Genomic DNA, 22,031 nt, shown 5'->3' with positions numbered 1-22,031 from the left:
CATCAGGTAAGGGGCCAAACGAGATCCTGAAATGGAGAGTCCTAAACCTTCAGGATACCAAAAAAGGACGCCTTGCCCAAATCTGGATCTCATATTAATGCAAATTGTTCTTGTTGAGCAAGCCCCCCCTCCCCTTGATAGAAGAAAAAGGAAGGGGGATTTTGTTGTCTTTTCCCTCGCCGCTGCGATTCACAGAGCCTGTGACCTCAGGGATCCATCTCCCCACAGTCAGAAATTGGTCTTGGTTGGCCAAGCAAAAGCTAGGAGGTTCAGCTCTCTTTGGCATCCCAGCGCTCAATAGCTGAGGAGTTGTCAACAATTCTGGGAAGGCCCCATAGCAAACAGAGACCGCCATTCCCCCCCTCCTCCAATTCCCTTCTTTCTCTTTAGCCTGTCACTCCATAAACCTAATTAACATCCCAGCGCAAAATGAGACGAGCAACATTTTTTGTCCCCCTCCCGGAGAACGGAGGTCCTTTCCCAACATCTCCCAGTTCCGCCTTTGGGTCAACGGCTCCAGCAGGTTTTCAATTTTGCTTTTAAAAAGAAGCCCTTTTTGGCCCGAGGCAACAGCCAGAGGCCAAAAAGAGAAACTCGACTGTACAACACGGGAAGCCAAGCCTCTCTCGAACCGCTGTGAGCGTCCTTCCAACGGCCCTGTTCGTCTCTGGCTTAAGACGACGCACCACCCCGGCCCACCTTCCTGATTCTGCCAGCCCTTTCTCCGTGCTAAAACCCAGCGCTTATTCCCTGTGTGCCCCTGAGAATTTGATCCTGGGCCGCCCTCTTGACCTGTTTTTCCCCCCTTCTCCCGCCTCTCTTTCCCCCTCCTGGACCCTACCCTTCCCGACGGCTTTCCCGCCCCCTTGCCAGATTCTGACGGCGCTGGAGAGGGACGTCGCCTGCCGCAAGCATAAACTGAGGCAGAAGTTGGAACAAGTCATCACCCTGGTTTCTGGGAACAGCTGAGGGTGCCGGGGAAGGGAGGGAGGGAGGGGCGCAGGGAGGGGCACAAACAGACGCGCCCGGAAGGACTCTACCTCCAGCCCTGACTCATGACTCCGGCCAGAACCAGGTTGGAGCCCAGGGGCACCTTTAAGACCACGCTTGATTCAAGGGATACGCTTTTGTGTGCAACGACAGGCTGGCCCTTTCGGAGTCCCGTGGCGGGGAGGCGATAGACGTGCGACCTTTGCCCTTCGGAGGCCGAAACACCCCCCCCCCCTGGGGCGGGCAGAAGGAGGGTGACGCTCCCCCACCAACCCGTCAGCCCAGAAGCAATAACCTGTCCTTTGCGTCTGAACCGGGAGGGGCGATCTCGGCGTGAGCCACGGGGGGTCAGGGGTGCCGCCGGGGAACCGCCCCTCCCTCCTCTTCAAGCTGGCAGCTAAAGGGAGATCCCACACCGCTCCCCCCCTCCCAAAATGTTTGTGGATCCCCCCCCCTTCTCTTTTCCCAATCATGAGGCCCCTTCCCGAATTCCCGACTCCTATGTTGGTAGCTGGTGGAATTTTGCCCTTGTTCTGTTTTGGTAACCATGGCGACTGGATATTTCCGATCCTTACCTGACACCCTCCTGCCCGCTCACCTCCCCACCCCACCTGTTGCACCCTCACCGGGGGGGGGGCAGTGCCTTACTCACTAATTTATTATTGCATCTCATTAAGATTATTGGCTGTAAATGATTCCATTCTCCGGGTGTAGAGATTTCAGTGTAAAAAGGTCCCCCATCTCCCCCCCACCCCACCCCACCCCACCCTTTCATCCTTCCGAGTCTATGTAAATATTTGCACTGTGGTCTGGAGGGATTTGGATTACCCCTCCCCCCACTCCTCCCCAAAAAAAGAATCCCTCATCGGGGGGCTAAGGAATTTGGGGTGGGATGGAGGGGGCAGAAGAAACGTTCCTGCCGACCGCACGGGCTTTTTATTGGTTCATTTTATAATTAACTTTTGTTTTGCTAAATAAAAGCCTGGGAAAAGAAGCATTCTTCGTGACGTCCTGGAGTGGGGAAGGGAAGAACGGGGGCGTGGGGGGAGGACCATGGCAGAGAAGTCCTGTCAGGATGGGTGTCCGACCCCTCTCCTTTCCTGGTTTGACTTTGAGATCACGTACGTAGTCCTGAGTATGTCAGGGTTCCCGTTTCTGTCTTGGGTTGCATCTACGCCAGGGAAAACGGCTGGATCTTCGTGCAGGACAGCCTTTCTGAACTTTTGGGGCCATTGAGAAACCCCTGGAACATGCTTTAAGCTTCAAGAAACCCCAGAAGTGCAGAATAGGGTTGGGAAGCAGAGCTGTGGACATGTCCCCCTGGGAACACTCTCCTTCCCACCCCCTCAAGTCCTACCACTGGCCATTTTGGGAGGGTGGGCCAGGTCGACGCGAACATAATATGGTCATCTCACCTGCTAAATGTTCAACAAATGTTTAAAATATATTAAAAAATAATTAACTCCCACCCGTTTGGGAAAACCCTTCCTGGGCCGTCAAGAAATCCCAGCTGGATTTAGGGGGAAGGCCATGAAGATTTTCAATTCTGCAGGGATCTCCAACACATCGCCCAACACCTTTCCTGGAACCTGCTAACTGATTTTAGGAAATAGGTGAGACCCATGCGGGGCTTTAGTTCGGTCTCTGCTCTGTTGCTGGCCCTACAGGGGAACTGGTTGGCCCCTGTGTGAGATAGGAGGCTGGACTACACGGACCACTGGTCTGATCCAGCAGAGGTCTTCTCCTTGGCATGTCTGTCATGTTGCTGGCCCACTAGAGCAGGGATAGTCAAACTGCGGCCCTCCAAATGTCCATGGACTACAGTTCCCATGAGCCCCTGCCAGCATTTGCTGGCAGGGGCTCATGGGAACTGTAGTCCATGGACATCTGGAGGGCTGCAGTTTCACTACCCCTGCTCTAGAGGAACCGGTTGGCCTTGAGACTGGACTTGAGGGACCTCTGGTCTGATCCAGCAGGGCTTTTCTGATGTTCACTTGAAGGGCCTATACATTCCCTTGGGAGGTTTGAACATACACAGCATTTTAAGGTGCACAGTTAGCACTCAGTTTGGCATGCTCGCAATTATGAGAAGTCGTTCCGCTTTTCGTCCTGGGGAAGAGGACTTTGGAGCACTTTCTTTGGCCCTGAGAGTTTTTAAACTCTTTTAAGAATGTGGCCGGGGTCTGTACTGAAGAATACATTCTGACCTCCCGCAGGCCTTTGGGGCTGCCTGGGAGAGGGGTGAAGCTGGAGCACACCCATGTTGGGTTTTGATGTGGGAGCAAGGAGAGCCGGCTGTGCCCAGGAGGCCAGGCAGCAACAAGATAAAAAGGGGAAAAATCTGGTGGCAGCTCTATAAATTAGTCATGGGCACATCGGGGGTCTCATTAGCAGCCGCTGGGGGGTGGGGCTGGAGAGCTGGGGAGGGGGGCAGATTGTTTGCGTCTTCTAAGCATGGATGTGACTTTAGGATGAATTTGCTTTAGGATGCTTAGGGCTGATCCTGCGTTGAGCAGGGGGTTGGACTAGATGGCCTTTATGGCCCCTTCCAACTCTATGATTCTATGATTCTATGCTTTAGGATGCTTAGGGCTGATCCTGCGTTGAGCAGGGGGTTGGACTAGATGGCCTGTAGGGCCCCTTCCAACTCTAGGATTCTATGATTCTATGCTTTAGGATGCTTAGGGCTGATCCTGCGTTGAGCAGGGGGTTGGACTAGATGGCCTGTGTGGCCCCTTCCAACTCTATGATTCTATGATTCTATGCTTTAGGATGCTTAGGGCTGATCCTGCGTTGAGCAGGGGGTTGGACTAGATGGCCTGTAGGGCCCCTTCCAACTCTAGGATTCTATGATTCTATGACTTACAGAGGTTTAACTCTGAGTAGGGAATACTAGGGGAGCCAGAAGAGAACGGATGGAGACAGAAAGCCCCTCAGGGGATCGTAATACAGGGGCAGTCCTCTTTTTGACCTGTACTCGACAGAAAGGTGTAAGGTGGGTGAATTACAGCTCTGACCTTCTGGAGATATCTGTTTCCCAAGAGCAGTCCTGAATTTTGGCTTTCCGTCTGTGGTAAATTGGACTGTTTTTCCTTCCCCTCCATTTGCCGTCTCTTCCGACCCATGGCGACGTTGTGAAATAAGGGCATTTGTAATGGAAAAGGACTGTTTTTTGCTTTGCATGGCCTATCGCATCTTGCCCCACCATCTTCTCTGGCTGGTTGTCATCTCCTGGAGGGGGTCTAAAGGTGTCTTCCTTGGTAGCTGCTGCCACCACCACCTGGTTGTTGTACAGAGCTGCCTGCTGCAAAGATCTAGACCAGGGGTAGTCAAACTGCGGCCCTCCAGATGTCCATGGACTACAATTCCCAGGAGCCCCTGCCAGCGTTTGCTGGCAGGGGCTTCTGGGAATTGTAGTCCATGGACATCTGGAGGGCCGCAGTTTGACTACCCCTGGTCTAGACTTTCAGCTTTCCTTTCCATTTCTGAAACCTCGCCTCTGCCTCTCCCACAGCCCAGCATGTGAGATCTGTGGGGACAGTTTACTGCCGGGTACAACCCTAGAGGACTAGCTGCTTGCCTAGCCTCCCTTCCTTAGCTCTGGGGGGTTTCCCCTTGCTCTAGCATCTCTGAGCATCACATGGATCAGAGAACTGCTTCCAGCTTCAAATTTACAAAGGATTTATTTATTAGACGAGCCAGGATTATAAGCATACGTTTAGCACAGCAGAGATTTCAGCAAAAGAATCTCGAAGAAGTCATTCTTCTGTCCCTCTGCTAAAATGTACCCTTACTTGAGAGGTTGCAAGTTTCTGTTGCATATTCCTCAGCTCACCCGGCAGCCACATGGTCCAAGATGGCTGCCCACCGCCTCTCAAATCAGAGTGACCTCCTGGTTCAGTGGTCAGCTGGTGTGGAAATGAAGGGGATTAAAATCACCTTTGTGTCACACCCACTTTGGGGCATTCTGGGGAGATGAGGAATTGGGGTAATGTTGCCCTTCCACTCTCTCAGAGTTTAGAGAGTCTTCCTCCTTTCCTGTGCCTTCAACTTTTCCAGGTGTTCTTGTCTTTACCACTGGGTCTTCTCATGTTGTGACCAAACTACGATAGCCTCAGTTCAGTCACAAACCTGCAGTGTCCGTACCTCTATACCAGGGTTAGTCAAACTGCGGCCCTCCAGATGTCCATGGACTACAATTCCCAGAAGCCCCTGCCAGCATTCGCAGTTTGACTACCCCTGCTCTATACCCTTACCCTTTCTCACCCTGAATTTAGTGTTGAATGACTGATAACCTACCATAGGTTGGTGTATTTTTCTCCTATGCCTTTAACTTGAAAGGAGGGGAAATCTTGCTCTCTTCTTCCTTTCAGGTCAGTGTTGAGAACGGCATAAATCAGGGGTCCCCAACAAGTTGTCCGTGGGCACAACGGTCCCTCCCAGCACTTTCCCCAGTTCCCAACAAGTACTTCTGCCCAGAAAAGTTTCTGATTGACTGCGCAGCTCAAAAAAGGCATCGTGTCACACAGGTGTCCTACCTGAAATGCTGAAGAGTTGCAAATCTTCCCCTTGGTCAATTTGAGCTTGGCTCCGCCTCCTGTGGCACACTTAAAAAAGAAATTGTGCCCACCACACTGTCAGAACCACAAATGTGCCCGCAGGCTCAGACAGGTTGGAGACTCCTGGCAGGATTGAACACAAAGAGGGAAGCATTATGTGCTTTGCTAAACGATGCCATTTTCATCTACTGCGGTGACCCCTTACAAGTAGATTTAGCCACTGGATGGAAAGTGTGTTATTCAGTGGGGATGAGAGTGCCATGAGAGTAGCGGGATCAGCTGCGGGACCTTGGTGTGAGGCTAGGCAAATAAATTAGGCTCCCTCGACCCTTTTTGTCTGTGAAACAGCAGGAGGACATGGGAAAGCACACGTATGAAACAAGGAGTGCTGGGACACAGGGTAAGACAGATAATTTGAGCATGGTGCATGAATAGGCAGGAGCCAGAGAGAAAGAGTCACCCATGAGAGGTGAACGGCTGTTCCCTTCTCCCCATTAGAACCAAGTTAGCAGCCCGTAGTCACCCTTGGGCCTTGAAGGGGCACTGCAAAGTCAGGGGAAGGAATAGCAGGCCGGACAGGCCATTTGGGAGTGAGGCGACGCCCGGGTCCCTCCCTGTCCAGGCCAGCTCCTGAGCAGAAAGGAAGACTGGCAGTCTTCAAGCAAAGGTTGGATACACACTTTTCTTGGATGCTTTAGGATGCTCTGGGCTGATCCTGCGTTGAGCAGGGGGTTGGACTAGATGGCCTGTATGGCCCCTTCCAACTCTGATTCTATGATTCTATGATCCTGCACTGAACAGGGGGTTGGACTAGATGGCCTGCATGGCCCCTTTCAACTCTATGATTCTATGATTCTAGGTTAAAGTGGCACAGTGCCAATTAGCTGCGGAAGAATGGGAGAGGGGCTCTTTGCTCCATGCGCTGAGTGGCACGAGACAGGGCTGTCTGCCGCTCCTGTCCCCCCTCCTCCCCAGGGTGGGGGGAGAGGCCAAAAATCGTGCGAGAGATGGGGAAGAGAGAGCGCCAACCCTGGCACGCCCCTTCCCTCCCTGGCTAATTGAATCTGGATCCATCAGTCCTGACAGCCCAGCCCACGAAGGGCCACTCAGGGAAATGAAATGCCGAGACCTATTAAACTTGCCGCTCTGGCAGCCAGCGGCTGAGGCTGGCCAGCCCCTCCGTCTCAGGCCCCGGTCCCAGCTCTGTCTGTGCCAGTTTCTCTCTCGGCCGGACGGCCTTTTGTGTGAAAGGGCGTTTTCTCCTCTCCCAACGCTGCCTCTCCCCAGGCGGCAGCTCATCTGCGCTCTGATCCTCAAGAGCTGAGAGAATGTGCATTCTCGCTCCAGCAGTTCCTGCCCAGCTCTGACCGGTGCCCCCTTCCCCAATATCTTCTTATAGCCCCTTAATCCCAAGAGAACTGCCAAAATCGGAGCCCTTTGAAGTTATATCCAAGTGTCAATGATACTTTCTGGCTCAGGGCAGAGTCAAACCCAGCCCCTACCCAGAACTGGGGCAGCATTCTCGGGCTTGGATTGTAGTGTCAGGGTTTGGCCCCACACAGAGGGAATGCTTGACGGGACCAGTAGCATCTTCCAGGCACTGCTGAGTAATGGTAGCCAGCCTAAGGGGACTGGTGATTTCCCTGGATTCCAGCTGATCTCTCCAGATGGGGGGGGGGAATGGGGGATGGAGAGTTCCCTGGATTCCAGGTGATCTCTCTGCGGAGGGTGGAGATTTCCCTGGATTCCAGCTGATCACTCCGTGGAGGCTGGAGATTTCCCTGGATTCCAGCTGATCTCTCCAGGGAGGCTGGAGATTTCCCTGGATTCCAGTGATCTCTCCAGGGGCAGACTGGAGATTTTGTGGGTTTCCAGCTGATTTCCTGGAGGCAACTAGACATTCCCTGGAATGTCTGATTCAACTGGCAGGGGCTCAAGATTACCCAAGATTCCAGCTGATCTCTTCTGAGGTGGATTCCAGCTGATCTCTCCTACGAGTGTGGAGATTTCCTGAAATTCCATTCGATCTCTTCGGGGGGGGGGGGCTGAAGATTTCCCAGGATTCCAACTGATCTCTAGAAAGCAGGCCCTCCACTCGGATATTTCGCAGCTCTGAAACAGATTCTCTCTTTTCCAGACCCCCGTTCTCCTTGCATAGACGGCAAACACCCTGCCCATTTCCCTCACCTGTCCCTGCAAATTTTCTTCTCTGCCTGGCTGCTTTTCCAGTTGGACTGTTTAAAAATAGTAGGAATGTGAAATCACCAAGTGGAATATTAGGTAGCAGCAACACGTGACTGTTTGTAGAGGCAGGTGCATTGGCCTGAATCGCCCAGGCTGGCCCGATCTCATCAGATCCCAGAGCCAGAGGGAAGCATCAGGGGAAGGTGTGAGGAGCTGGAGCAGCCACTGTGTGAGACAGGATGCTGGACTAGGTGGTCTGATCCAGCAGGGCTCTTCTGAGGTTCTTATCAGGAGAAGGCCTCAGCCTTTCTGCTCTGTTGTTGGCCCTCCAGTGTACATGGTTGGCCCCAGTGTGAGACGGCAGGCTGGACTAGATGGACCGCTGGCCTGACCCAGCAGGGCTCTTCTGATATTTTTATGAAGCCCTGCCAAAATGAAGCTGGTAAAACAGGGAAGGTTGCAGCATCATGCAATGTTTCTTTCATCCTTTCTCCAAGCTCCCCGGCTCTCTTTCTGCACGTTTCGGGGAGCTGCTCAGTGATCCTAAAGGCCTTTCCCAGCCATATAGCAAGCTGGCTTCTCCCCCCCCCCTCCTTTTCCTCCAGCTGCTTAGCACCAACCTCCTCTTGACCTTACTCGCCAGCGATGGTTTATGTGGGCTGTGGGGCGTCAGGGAGGGAATCCCACCGCTGCCTCCATCCATTAACCTCGGGCCTGCTGCTTTGCCCACAGAGGGGGAATGCATAATTAATAATCAGCTAGAGCAGACCGTGGCAGCGGGCAGGGCAGGGGCGGGGGTCTTCCATCTGCTGCGGGGAGGGGGGGGTCACGTGGCGGCAGCTGGGATGGGAAGTGGGGAGAGAGAGAGAAGAAAGGTGAACGCTCCTTCACTAGGGATGAGAATCTCCTCAGAATGGTCAGTCTGCTGGTGGCCCAGCCTTGAAACCGCTGGAGGACTGAGAGGGAAAGCTTGGGTGCCAGGTACGGGAGCCAAGATGGGCACAATGTTTGGGCCCGATCAGGCTGTAGGGAGCTGTCACTGGGGTTGCCGGCCTGCGGGTGGTGGCTGGAGACCTCCCACTATGTCCTCCATGTGACAGAGATGAGTTCCCCTGGAGAAAATGCCCGCTTTGGAAGGGGGACGCTTTGGTATCATTCCTGGTTACAGCAATTAAGAGCGTTGGACTGGAGAGCCGGGTTTGATTCCCCGCTCCTCCTCCACAAGCAGCCAGCTAGGTGGTCTTGGGCCAGTCCCAGGTCTGTAAGAGCTCTAACACAGTTCTGTCAGGGCTCACCTACCTCACAGGGTGTTGGATATGGGGAAAGGAAGGGAAGGCGATCGTAGGCTGCTTTGAGACCCCTAGTCGTAACCGGGTCCTATTGGAAACAACACCTTGCGCCATTGGTTTGAAGAGGACGGGTGGCCAAACTGGCTCTCCAGATGCCCATGGACTACAATTCCCATGAGCCCCTGTAAGCAATCTGTTTGCCTTGGACCCTGCTGAGGTTCGAGGATGCCAGCCTCCAGGTGGGGCCTGGGGATCCCCTGGAATTCCAGCTCCTCTCCAGACTGCAGAGATCAGTTCCCCTGGAGGAAAGGGCTGCTTGGGAGGGGGGACTCTGTGGCCTTGGACCCCACTGAGGGTCAGGGATGCCAGCCTCCAGGTGCGGCCTGGGGATCCCCTGGAATTCCAGCTCCTCTCCAGACTGCAGAGATCAGTTCCCCTGGAGGAAAGGGCTGCTTGGGAGGGGGGACTCTGTGGCCTTGGACCCCACTGAGGGTCAGGGATGCCAGCCTCCAGGTGGGGCCTGGGGATCCCCTGGAATCCCCTCTCCAGACTGCAGAGATCAGTTCCCCTGGAGAAAAGGGCTGCTTGGGAGGGGGGACTCTGTGGCCTAGGACCCCACTGAGGGTCTGGGATGCCAGCCTCCAGGTGGGGCCTGGGGATCCCCTGGAATTCCAGCTCCTCTCCAGACTGCAGAGATCAGTTCCCCTGGAGGAAAGGGCTGCTTGGGAGGGGGGACTCTGTGGCCTTGGACCCCACAGAGGGTCAGGGATGCCAGCCTCCAGGTGGGGCCTGGGGATCCCCTGGAACTCCAGCTCCTCTCCAGACTGCAGAGATCAGTTCCCCTGGAGAAAAGGGCTGCTTGGGAGGGGGACTCTGTGGCCTTGGACCCCACTGAGGGTCAGGGATGCCAGCCTCCAGGTGGGGCCTGGGGATCCCCCGGAATTCCAGCTCCTCTCCAGACTGCAGAGATCAGTTCCCCTGGAGGAAAGGGCTGCTTGGGAGGGGGGACTCTGTGGCCTTGGACCCCACTGAGGGTCAGGGATGCCAGCCTCCAGGTGCGGCCTGGGGATCCCCTGGAATTCCAGCTCCTCTCCAGACTGCAGAGATCAGTTCCCCTGGAGGAAAGGGCTGCTTGGGAGGGGGGACTCTGTGGCCTTGGACCCCACTGAGGGTCAGGGATGCCAGCCTCCAGGTGGGGCCTGGGGATCCCCTGGAATCCCCTCTCCAGACTGCAGAGATCAGTTCCCCTGGAGGAAAGGGCTGCTTGGGAGGGGGGACTCTGTGGCCTAGGACCCCACTGAGGGTCTGGGATGCCAGCCTCCAGGTGGGGCCTGGGGATCCCCTGGAATTCCAGCTCCTCTCCAGACTGCAGAGATCAGTTCCCCTGGAGGAAAGGGCTGCTTGGGAGGGGGGACTCTGTGGCCTTGGACCCCACAGAGGGTCAGGGATGCCAGCCTCCAGGTGGGGCCTGGGGATCCCCTGGAACTCCAGCTCCTCTCCAGACTGCAGAGATCAGTTCCCCTGGAGAAAAGGGCTGCTTGGGAGGGGGACTCTGTGGCCTTGGACCCCACTGAGGGTCAGGGATGCCAGCCTCCAGGTGGGGCCTGGGGATCCCCCGGAATTCCAGCTCCTCTCCAGACTGCAGAGATCAGTTCCCCTGGAGGAAAGGGCTGCTTGGGAGGGGGGACTCTGTGGCCTTGGACCCCACTGAGGGTCAGGGATGCCAGCCTCCAGGTGGGGCCTGGGGATCCCCTGGAATTCCAGCTCCTCTCCAGACTGCAGAGATCAGTTCCCCTGGAGGAAAGGGCTGCTTTGGAGGGGGGACTCTACGACCTTGGACCCCACTGACATCCATGTCCTCCCCTGGCTCCATCCCCACCTCTCAAGCTGTTTCCCAACCTGGGGCTGTCAAACCCTGTCCCTGATCTCCCTCTGATGGCCAGGGAGCCCTGAGAATCCTAACCCAACTCATAGCCTTGGCAAACATGAGATTCCCTAGTGGGAGAGGGCAAAAATCTGCTTTGACTGTATTCTTGTTTAGCATCCAGCCGGTTAATTTTTCGAAATATCCAGAAACCTACCGGAAAGGCAGCTTGCTCCCATCTTGCGTGAGTTAGCGATGTTTTATCACCTCCGGTCTGACAGGTGTTAGAAGGTGGAATCGGTGGGCATTCTAAGGGGGAGGACAGAACTGAGGGCCTCGGAGACACAGTTACAAAAACCTTCCCCCTAATCTGGCCAGCGTTCCAAACAGCCCTTTCCCTACGGTTCTGGTTCTCTCCCCCCTCCCCAATTCCTTGTCTCCCCCCCCAGCTGCATGGTTACAAGATTTCCCGAACCGCTACACTGTGTGATTCATGCTATCGCCCGCTATTGGTGTCCATTATGGGTTGGTCGAGTCACACAACATTTTATCAAAAGCAGGGGGGGGGGAAATGGGGAAGGGGGAGGGCGAGGCATCAATCCCACCCGGGGGCTGTCACAGCCACACTCCCTCCCCCCCCCCTCCCCAAGTCGGTGATTTCACCCGCCAGCCGCCGCTAATGGCCTCGTAAATGAAATTTTATTGTTTCTGTCTCAAAAAGTCCAGGGAGAGAAAAGGGCCAAGATATAAATTCTGAGCCGGCGGAGAGTTAGCAATGATCTCAGAATTAAATAAAGAAAAGGCCGGGGGGGAGGGGCTGGGGGGGGGAGGCAGAGAGAGGAGGGAGGGGAGGGTGTTGCGTCTTGTTCATATACAGCTTGCGGAAGGAGAAGTGGGTAAGGCAGGGGTCCCCAATGTGGGGCCCGTGGGCACCAGCTAACGCCTTTCCTGATGCTCAAGGATGTGAAGAAAGTAGGTGGGGCTAGGTAGAGTCTTCTGCCCAACAAGGCTCCTGATTAGCTGTTGGAGATTTGATTGGCAGGGCATAGGGATGCCAGTCCACAGATGGGGCCTAGCTATCCACCACAACAGGAATGGGCAAATTGTGGCCCTGAAAGGGGCTTATGGGAATTGTAGTCCATGGACAGCCACAATCTGCCCACCACTGCCCCAGAAGTATAGCTCTTCTCCAGCCAACAGAGATCAGTTGCCCTAGAGAAAAGGGCTGCTTAGGAGGGAGGGAGGGACTGCATCACCTTATACTCCGCCCAAGATCCTGCCCACTCCTGGCTCCACCTCCCGTCTCCAGGTATTTCCCAACTCGAGGCAACCTGCCACCATGCCAGAAGGATGGTCACTGTGTGACTGAAGATCAAATTTAAAGTCCAGGGGCACCTTTAAGACCAGCAAAGTTTAATTCAAAGAATGAGCTTTCGGGTGCACGCACCCTTCCTCCGATGCCATGTCATGGAATAGAAGCAATCATCTTTAACCGCTCCTCGTGGAGCGGAAGAAATAAAACAGTAAGGGCCCCAAGGGCAGGCCCTGTCCGGGATGAGGAAGGGTGCTGATAGGCCCCTTCCCCTGGACTGACAAGTGGAGGGCCCAATCGGGAGGGCCCCAAACTGCCAATCAGCAGCCGTGATTGGTTGTTAGCCCGGACTACAACCAACTGGGGGGTGCAAAGTGCCTCCCAACCAGCCCCACCCCTCACCAGAGCTTACCTTCGCTCCACGGCGGCTATTACACTGCTGGCCACCGAGAGCAAAGGTACGCTCGCTGGCCCCCGCCCTCTACCCGACAACAGCTCCCCAGAGCCCGGGGAGGCCGCTGGCCGGCTCGCTGAGCCACCCAGCGCCTTCCCCGGGCTCTGGGGAGCATTTTTGAAGATCGTGGAGGGGAGGAAAAACGCTCCCCAGGCCATTAGCACCCGCTGAATTTTTGTCTCAGCGGGCTTTACTACTAGTTTTATAGATATTTATGTTCATTATTCTCTTAATGTACACACAATGTCTCCCATGCAATTCATAGAATCATAGAGTTGGAAGGGACCTCCTGGGTCATCTAGTCCAACCCCCTGCACTATGCGGGACACTCACAACCCTCTCGCTCACCCTCTGTCACCTGCCACCCCCTTGAGCCTTCACAGAATCAGCCTCTCCGTCAGATGGCTCTCCAGCCTCTGCTTAAAAATCTCCAAAGGTGGAGAACTCACCACCTCCCGAGGAAGCCTGTTCCACTGAGGAACCACTCTCACTTTCAGGAACTTCTTCCAGATGTTGAGACGGAATTTAGAATCATAGAATCCTAGAGCTGGAAGGGACCTCCTGGGTCATCTAGTCCAACCCCTGCACTATTCAGGACACTCCCAACCCTATCGCTCACCCTGTCACCTGCCACCCCCTTGAACCTTCACAGAATCAAGCCTCCCTGTCCGATCGCTCTCCAGCCTCTGTTTAAATTCAATCTCAAGTGAACACAAACAAATTCAAATTGCTGTTTTTCTCCTGTTTATCTCTGGGATTTCTCACCCATTTTCATCATGTTAATTCACTCTCACACTTTGCCTATGAGTCTGAACTGATTGCTTCCATTCCACGACGTTGCATCTGAGGAAGGGAGCGTGCCCACAAAAGCCTGGATAAAGCCTCGTTCGTCTCAAAGGTGCCCCTGGCCTCCAAATTTGTCCTGCTGCTTCAGCCCAACACGGCCGCCCACTCAAACCTGCACGACTGAAGGTAAGCCGTAGGACAGAAATCCAATTCCTACCGGAGGAGTGGGTTAAAATGTGCCACCCGTTGAAACCTCGTCCGACATTGCTAGCATTTTTCTCTTTCCGGACAAGCCTCAAACTGGGTCCTGAGTGGAAAACCAGCCGCCTTCTCTGGCCCGCAAGTAGCAATCCAGACCTTTCAAGGATTCAAATTACCTCTCCCGCAACTCCGCGGGCCCAGGTCCCACACCCGGTAGGGAATCCAATTCCGCGCCAGCAAGTAGCTTTGGATGCTGCACAAGCAGGCCTGGCCTGGAACAATCAAGCGCCACCCCGCAGTGAGATGGACAAACCGAAGGCAGGCCCTCTCCGGCCTGAGCAGGGCGGGGAAGAGAACTTGGCAAGTGCGAACCGAAAAGGGCGGCCGCTGGAAGGCCAGAAGTCATCTGGAAGCGGTTACTGCGGGGGCAGCCGGAGTGTCGGGATTGCCGCTCTGTTTATTTGTTTTTAATCTGTTTAATCGCTGCTTTTTCAACGGGGATGGGGGGGGAAGCTCTCTTGGCGGTTTACAGAGTGGAAGCATGTGTTAATATTATGGCATATTACTGTCCTTTTACCGGGCGTCGATTAGAGACCGAGGAGGCCAGGCCCTCCGCGAGGAAGCTGCAGTAATCTCAGCTGCGGATGGGGGCCCTAGGAAAGGGGGGCCGTGGGGCTGTTCCCCGTGGTCTACGCTGCACTCCCTGGATCTGTTCCTATGTGTTTCCCTGGCTGTTTCTCTTCTTCTCTCCCCCCCCCCCAATCTCACTCTGGTCTTGAACACACAACTGGGGAGAAGGGAGAGGAGTCAGGATTGGGGTTCCCCTGCCCTTACTTCAGCAGGATCTAACATAGGACTGGGCAAAGTGTGGTTCTCCATATACCCATGGACTACAGTTCCCATGAGTCCCTGGCACAGCACCCCTGGTCTAATGCCATAGAATTCACACACACTCCAAGGTGGCAATTTTCTCCAGGAGACCCTGTTCTCCTGGCTGGAGATCAGTTGGAATTCTGGGAGATCTCCAGCCAGTGGCTGGAGGGTGGCAGCCCAAGGGAGAGCACCTGCTTTCACATGCAGAAGGTCCTGGCTTCAATCCCAGCATTTCTGCTGAAAAGGATCGGTCGGTTGGTGGTTTATAGTCCCCTGCATGTGCCCTCAACACTTTCCTTGCAGTAACGCTAGTTAGTAAAAGCGGATCAAAAACAAACAAAAAAAAGAATTCACACAGGGAAAAGTCATAGAATCACAGAGTCAGAAGGGATATCCAAGGTCATCTAGTCTAACCCCTGGGAGAATGCAGGAAACTCACAACTACTTGCCCACCCACGGTGACCCCAATTTCATGCCCAGATGATGCCCCCCCCCCAAAAAAAACAGAATCCCTGGCCAGTCTGGCCTGGCAGAAATTTCTCTTCCTGCTCCCAAAGTGGCCATGGGCATTTCGCTGGGCATGCAAGAAAGGGCCCCAAGAGCCAAGCACCAACACAATGCCTTCTGCCCACCCACTCACAATCTTCCTAAGCTCACAGAATCAGCCTCTCCGTCAGAGGCCTCTCCAGCCTCTGCTTAAAAACTTCCAAAAATGGAGAACCCACCACCTCCCGAGGAAGCCTGTTCCACTGAGGAACCGCTGTGACTGTCAGGAACTTCTTCCGGATGTTGAGACGGAATTTCCTTTGGATTAATTTCATCCCATTGGCTCTGGTCTGTCCCTCTGTCCCAACAACTCTGCTCCATCCTCTACGTCAGAGGTAGTCAACCTGTGGTCCTCCAGAAGTCCATGGACTACAATTCCCATAAGCCCCTGCCAGCAAATGCTGGCAGGGGCCCATGGGAATTGTAGTCCATGGACCTCTGGAGGACCACAGGTTGACTACCCCTGCTCTACGCGACAGCCATTCATGTGCTTGAAGACCACTATCCTATCACCTTTGTTTCCCAGACCCTGTGAGCTGGCGCTGGCAGTGCTGCTGAGGCGTGTGGCTTGCTCCCTGTATCCAGCAGCAAGAGAAAAATGCAACGCAAGCAAAAAGGAAAATTCTGAAATGCACACTGCAGGCCAACAGGAGTTCGCCTTTGCCAAAGCCGAGATGCTGCCGTTGCTTCCGGCCTTCCCGCGGAGCAAGTAGCCTAGAATTATAAACCCATGGGGAGGGGAGGTTATGGTGCATCCCTAAAGCTGCCCAGGTTGGGAAATTCCCGGTGATTTGTGGAGTTTGGGAAGAGAGAAGGTTGGGGGGGGGGTGGCTTGGCAAAGTTTAAAGCAAAATAGTCCACCCTCCAAAGCTTCCCGGAAGACTGTCATCTAGAGCAGGGGTAGTCAACCTGTAGTCCTCCAGATGTCCATGGATTATAATTCCCATGAGAATCTCATGGGAATTGTAGTCCATGGACATCTGGAGAGCCACAATTTGGACACCTCTGCACTATGGTCGAAGACAGGGCTAGTCAACCTGTGGTCCTCCAGATGTCCATGGACTACAATTCCCATGAGCCCCTGCCAGCGTTTGCTGGCAGGGGCTCATGGGAATTGCAGTCCACGGACATCTGGAGGACCACAGGTTGACTACCCCTGGCATAGAGCGCAGCATTTCAGAAGATATGGCGTTTCTCATTTCCTCCATCCCTTGAACCTCTCTCTTTACTGAACCCACCCACAAAGCGTTTGCGGCAGGGGCTCATGGGAATTGTAGTCCATGGACAGCTGGAAGGCCATAGGTTGACTACCCCTGCTCTAGAGATCAGGGGTAATTCCAGATCTCCAGGCCCTGCCTGGAGGTTAAAGCCATGGCCCCACATGGAGAAATCCTTCAGCTAATGCTTTGAAAGCACAAACAGATCGTGGTAATGCTATAAAGACGTCAAGAAACAGTAGGAATGCCCCTGGAGATCCCAAATCCAAAATAGGAATCCGTTAATCCTGCGTTTTGCTTGTGAACGCTCCCTCAGTGGATTTCCTGCACAAGTCCTAAGAGGCTGCAAGATAATATTCACATCCTAATGAATTTCTTCATGGTTTAACTGTAGAGTAACAACTCCTAAACCTATAAGCAGCTGTAGGATGGTACAACTTAGGATGGATGCTACCCTAATGATGTTCTTAGTCACTACGAGTACCTGAGACTGCAAAATATCCAGCAGACCTTTGGTGCCTGTATTTTTAGTGAGGGGGAGGTCAGCATAGTGAAAACCTACCTCTGTTACAGGTAGAACCTAAGGTCAGCTGGATACTTTTGGCTCTCAGTGACTGAGTAAGTACATTTTGCAGAATCATTGGAATTTCAGAAATAGAAGACAAAGAGTTGATTCTTATATGCCGCTTTTCTCTACCCGAAGGAGTCTCAAAGCAGCTTCCAATCGCCTTCCCTTTCCTCTCCCCACAACAGACACCCTGTGAGGGAGGGGAGGCTGAGAGAGCTCTGACAGAACTGCTCTGTGCCAAGATCCTAGCTTGCCTACGGTGCCCAAAAAGACCTGGGCTAGGCCCGGATGGGTCACCCCACCAAGAAAACCTGGACTCAGGGATAACCATATCGAAAAGGTTGCGAATGGCCATCACAGAAGATGTGAGGGCCTCCAAAAAAGGGCCCGATGAGGGCAGATGGCCAAGGGAAGCAGGTGTGTTTTGAAGAGGCGTGTTGGGAGCCGTCCAATACGCGTGAGGTGAAAAGGCGAGGGAAGCCGCAGAGCGGAAAAGGAATTGCAAGAGGGAATGGGCAGCGAACAGAGAGAAGAACGTGACTGTTGCCAGCCAGATGTTCTGCTTGAGGCCTCTTGAGTTTATTCCTCTGTTCCAGGGTCCACCTGAGGAGTCCAGCCAGGAGCAGGACAGAGCAGGCAAAATCTGTTTTCCTTCCTGGCCGTTTTTTTGTTGTTGTTGTTGTTCGCCTTGCCGAATCATCGTGACCCAAAGCTGGCCTGCCTCCTTTTCACATATGGAAATGGGTCCTCCTAACATCTCTCTGCACATATGTCAGCGGCCGTGCTGTATTTCCTGTTCACACTTCCCTCTCACGTCAACACCCTTTCGGAGCGGAGCGACACGGGGAACGTCCCTCCCCTCAGACCCCCGGAGACGTCGGTTGTAGGGGGAACTCCTCTGGCACAAAGGCACGGATGATTTGCTCAAGGGTGCGAAGACTTGCTGGCGTCTGAAATAAGATGGAGCTGTTTTGGGAGCACGACCCTGGAGGTCAAGCCCAGAGAAGGAGCCTGATGCTTGGTTCTGGGGCCACAGGCCGGCGATAAAGAAGAAGAAGAAGAGTTGGTTCTTATATGCCACTTTTCCCTACCCGAAGGAGGCTCAAAGCAGCTTACAGTCCCCTTCCCTTTCCTCTCCCCACAACAGACACCCTGTGAGGTGGGTGAGGCTGAGAGAGCCCAGAGATTACTGAAGAAGAAGAAGAGTTGGTTCTTAGATGCCGCTTTTCTCTACCCAAAGGAGTCTCAAAGCGGCTTACATTCGCCTTCCCTTTCCTCTCCCCATAACAGACACCCTGTCAGGTGGGTGAGGCTGAGAGAGCCCTGATATTACTGAAGAAGAAGAGCTGGTTCTTAGATGCCGCTTTTCTCTACCCGAAAGAGTCTCAAAGCAGTTTACAATCCCCTTCCCTTTCCTCTCTCCATAACAGACACCCTGTGAGGGAGGAGAGGCTGAGAGAGCTCTGATATCACTTCCGGATCAGAACAGTTTTATCAGTGCTGTGACTAGCCCAAGGTCACCCAGCTGGTTGCATGTGGGGGAGCGCAGAATCAAACCTGGCATGCCAGATTAGAAGTCCGCACTCCTAACCACTACACCAAACTGGGAAGGAAAGGCAAAAGGATCACAATGTGGCTAGCTGTTGGCCATGGATTGATTTGCAGAATTCAGTCAGATGAGAAGATACCCAAGGGGAATTCATGGTAATTCTGTCAGCTAAGAAGATATCTGAAGGATCTTCTTAATAATTCTGTCAGTTATCTGATTGGAATTCCTGAGCTAGTTTGGTGTCGTGGTTAGGAGTGCAGACTTCTAATTTGTGCAAGCCGGGTTCAATTCCCTGCTCCCCCACATGCAGCCAGCTGGGTGACCTTGGGCTAGTCACAGCACTGATAGAGCTGTTCTGACTGAGCAGGGATATCAGGGCTCTCTCAGCCTCACCCACCTCACAGGGTGTCTGTTGTGGGGAGAGGAAAGGGAAGGCGACTGTAAGCCGCTTGGAGACTCCTGGTAGAGAAAAGTAGTGTATAAGAACCAACTCTTCTTCATCTTCATTTTGGATTTGACTGAATGAAATTTTTACAAAGTTTGGAAGCTTTAACATAAGAACATCAGGAGAGCCCTGCTGGGTCAGACCAGGGGTCCATCTAGTCCAGCATCCTGCCTCACACAGTGGCCAACCAATTCCTCTGGAGGGCCAACAACAGGGCAGAGAGGCTGAAATCTTCAAACATCAGTAGTCCCATATAAAAATGTTGTATTTTTACAAATACAACATCTGACGGAGAGGCTGATTCTGTGAAGGTTCAAGGGGGTGGCAGGTGACAGTGGAGGAGCAAGAGGGTGGTGTGTCCTGCCTGGTGCAGGGGGTTGGACTAGATGACCCAGGAGGTCCCTTCCAACTCTATGATTCTATGGTTCTAAAATTCTAAGCTTCAAGGAGCCCAACACAACATATATGGTTTCCCTCCATCTTATTATCAACAGCAACCTTTCAAGTTAGGCTGATAGTCCTAGAAACACGCACAGAGGGATTTGAAAATGGGTTTGCCTGAGCACAACCTGGACAGCTCTGGAGAATATTATCTTTAGGGGTCCAGAAGGAAACAGGCGGGAAATGTCTGTCAGTGTCCCTTTGCCTAAACAGGAACTCAACCGTCTCTGTCAGGTTCTGTTCTGTTTCGGACAGATAGTGCAGTGTAGTGGTTACAACTTGGAGACCCAGCTTCGAATCCCCATTTTGCCGTCAACGTTTGCTGGGTGACCATGGGCCTGTTGTATGCTTTCAGGCTGACCTACTTCACAGGGTTGTAATGAGGAAAAAATGGAGGAGAGCAGAACAATGGGTCCTCATTGGGCAGAAAACCTCGATATTCTAGTAAATATATCTGCTTTTTAACAAGCGTTTGAAGAGGATATTAACTTTGTGAGCCTCCAGGTGGGGCCTGGAGATCCCCTGGAATTCCAGCTCCTCTCCAGATTGCAGAACTCAGTTCCCCTGGAGGAAAGGGCTGCTTGGGAGGGGGGACTCTGTGGCCTTGGACCCCACTGAGGGTCAGGGATGCCAGCCTCCAGGTGGGGCCTGGGGATCCCCTGGAATTCCAGCTCCTCTCCAGACTGCAGAGACCAGTTCCCCTGGAGGAAAGGGCTGCTTGGGAGGGGGGACTCTGTGGCCTTGGGCCCCACTGAGGGTCAGGGATGCCAGCCTCCAGGTGGGGCCTGGGGATCCCCTGGAATTCCAGCTCCTCTCCAGACTGCAGAGATCAGTTCCCCTGGAGGAAAGGGCTGCTTGGGAGGGGGGACTCTGTGGCCTTGGGCCCCACTGAGGGTCAGGGATGCCAGCCTCCAGGTGGGGCCTGGGGATCCCCTGGAATTCCAGCCCCTCTCCAGACTGCAGAGATCAGTTCCCCTGGAGAAAAGGGCTGCTTGGGAGGGGGGACTCTGGGGCCTTGGACCCCACTGAGGGTCAGGGATGCCAGCCTCCAGGTGGGGCCTGGGGATCCCCTGGAATTCCAGCCCCTCTCCAGACTGCAGAGATCAGTTCCCCTGGAGAAAAGGGCTGCTTGGGAGGGGGGACTCTGGGGCCTTGGACCCCACTGAGGGTCAGGGATGCCAGCCTCCAGGTGGGGCCTGGGGATCCCCTGGAATTCCATCTCCTCTCCAGACTGCAGAGCTCAGTTCCCCTGGAGGAAAGGGCTGCTTGGGAGGGGGGACTCTGTGGCCTTGGACCCCATTGAGGGTCAGGGATGCCAGCCTCCAGGTGGGGCCTGGGGATCCCCTGGAATTCCAGCTCCTCTCCAGACTGCAGAGATCAGTTCCCCTGGAGAAAAGGGCTGCTTGGGAGGGGGACTCTGTGGCCTTGGACCCCACTGAGGGTCAGGGATGCCAGCCTCCAGGTGGGGCCTGGGATTCCCCTGGAATTCCAGCTCCTCCCCAGACTGCAGAGATCAGTTCCCCTGGAGGAAAGGGCTGCTTGGGAGGGGGGACTCTGTGGCCTGGGACCCCACTGAGGGTCAGGGATGCCAGCCTTCAGGTGGGGCCTGGGGATCCCCTGGAATTCCAGCTCCTCCCCAGACTGCAGAGATCAGTTCCCCTGGAGAAAAGGGCTGCTTGGGAGGGGGACTCTGTGGCCTGGGACCCCACTGAGGGTCAGGGATGCCAGCCTCCAGGTGGGGCCTGGGGATCCCCTGGAATTCCAGCTCCTCCCCAGACTGCAGAGATCAGTTCCCCTGGAGAAAAGGGCTGCTTGGGAGGGGGACTCTGTGGCCTGGGACCCCACTGAGGGTCAGGGATGCCAGCCTCCAGGTGGGGCCTGGGGATCCCCTGGAATTCCAGCTCCTCCCCAGACTGAAGAGCTCAGTTCCCCTGGAGGAAAGGGCTGCTTGGGAGGGGGGACTCTGTGGCCTTGGACCCCACTGGGGGTCAGGGATGCCAGCCCCCAGGTGAGGCCTGGGGATCCCCTGGAATTCCAGCTCCTCTCCAGACTGCAGAGATCAGTTCCCCTGGAGGAAAGGGCTGCTTGGGAGGGGGGACTCTGTGGCCTTGGACCCCACTGAGGGTCAGGGATGCCAGCCCCCAGGTGGGGCCTGGGGATCCCCTGGAATTCCAGCTCCTCTCCAGACTGCAGAGATCAGTTCCCCTGGAGAAAAGGGCTGCTTGGGAGGGGGACTCTGTGGCCTGGGACCCCACTGAGGGTCCGGGATGCCAGCCTCCAGGTGGGGCCTGGGGATCCCCTGGAATTCCAGCTCCTCCCCAGACTGCAGAGATCAGTTCCCCTGGAGAAAAGGGCTGCTTGGGAGGGGGACTCTGTGGCCTGGGACCCCACTGAGGGTCAGGGATGCCAGCCTCCAGGTGGGGCCTGGGGATCCCCTGGAATTCCAGCTCCTCCCCAGACTGCAGGGCTCAGTTCCCCTGGAGGAAAGGGCTGCTTGGGAGGGGGGACTCTGTGGCCTTGGACCCCACTGGGGGTCAGGGATGCCAGCCTCCAGGTGGGGCCTGGGGATCCCCTGGAATTCCAGCTCCTCCCCAGACTGCAGAGATCAGTTCCCCTGGAGGAAAGGGCTGCTTGGGAGGGGGGACTCTGTGGCCTTGGACCCCACTGGGGGTCAGGGATGCCAGCCTCCAGGTGGGGCCTGGGGATCCCCTGGAATTCCAGCTCCTCTCCAGACTGCAGAGATCAGTTCCCCT

General features: G+C 54.7%; 1 protein-coding gene and 1 long non-coding RNA gene across 5 annotated transcripts in view; one reads left to right on the top strand and one right to left on the bottom strand.

The window, feature by feature from the left end:
• Window positions 1-1,984, top strand: part of PLXNA3 (plexin A3) — a 101,887-nt gene extending 99,903 nt beyond the window's left edge. For both annotated transcript variants that reach the window (XM_077329627.1, XM_077329628.1), the window contains one exon: window positions 874-1,984. In XM_077329627.1, coding sequence (XP_077185742.1) covers window positions 874-969 — 96 coding nt within the window. In that variant the 3' untranslated portion in view covers window positions 970-1,984. The remainder of the gene's footprint in view (window positions 1-873) is intronic.
• The window catches only part of LOC143833606 (uncharacterized), a 34,161-nt gene that overhangs the window by 1,199 nt on the left and 10,931 nt on the right, over window positions 1-22,031 (bottom strand). The window contains exons 1-3 of one of the 3 annotated variants that reach the window (XR_013229669.1): window positions 13,816-13,997; window positions 11,104-11,195; window positions 4,537-5,672 (exon numbers count right to left, since the gene is read on the bottom strand). This is a non-coding gene — a long non-coding RNA (uncharacterized LOC143833606). Of the gene's footprint in view, window positions 1-4,536; window positions 5,673-11,103; window positions 11,196-13,815; window positions 13,998-22,031 lie in introns of those variants that run through there. The other 2 variants (XR_013229670.1, XR_013229668.1) reach the window with 2 other exon arrangements.

The sequence above is a fragment of the Paroedura picta genome, chromosome 3 (assembly GCF_049243985.1).
Source record: "Paroedura picta isolate Pp20150507F chromosome 3, Ppicta_v3.0, whole genome shotgun sequence".
NCBI lineage: Eukaryota > Metazoa > Chordata > Lepidosauria > Squamata > Gekkonidae > Paroedura > Paroedura picta.
This window is presented reverse-complemented; position numbering and strand designations above follow the sequence as displayed.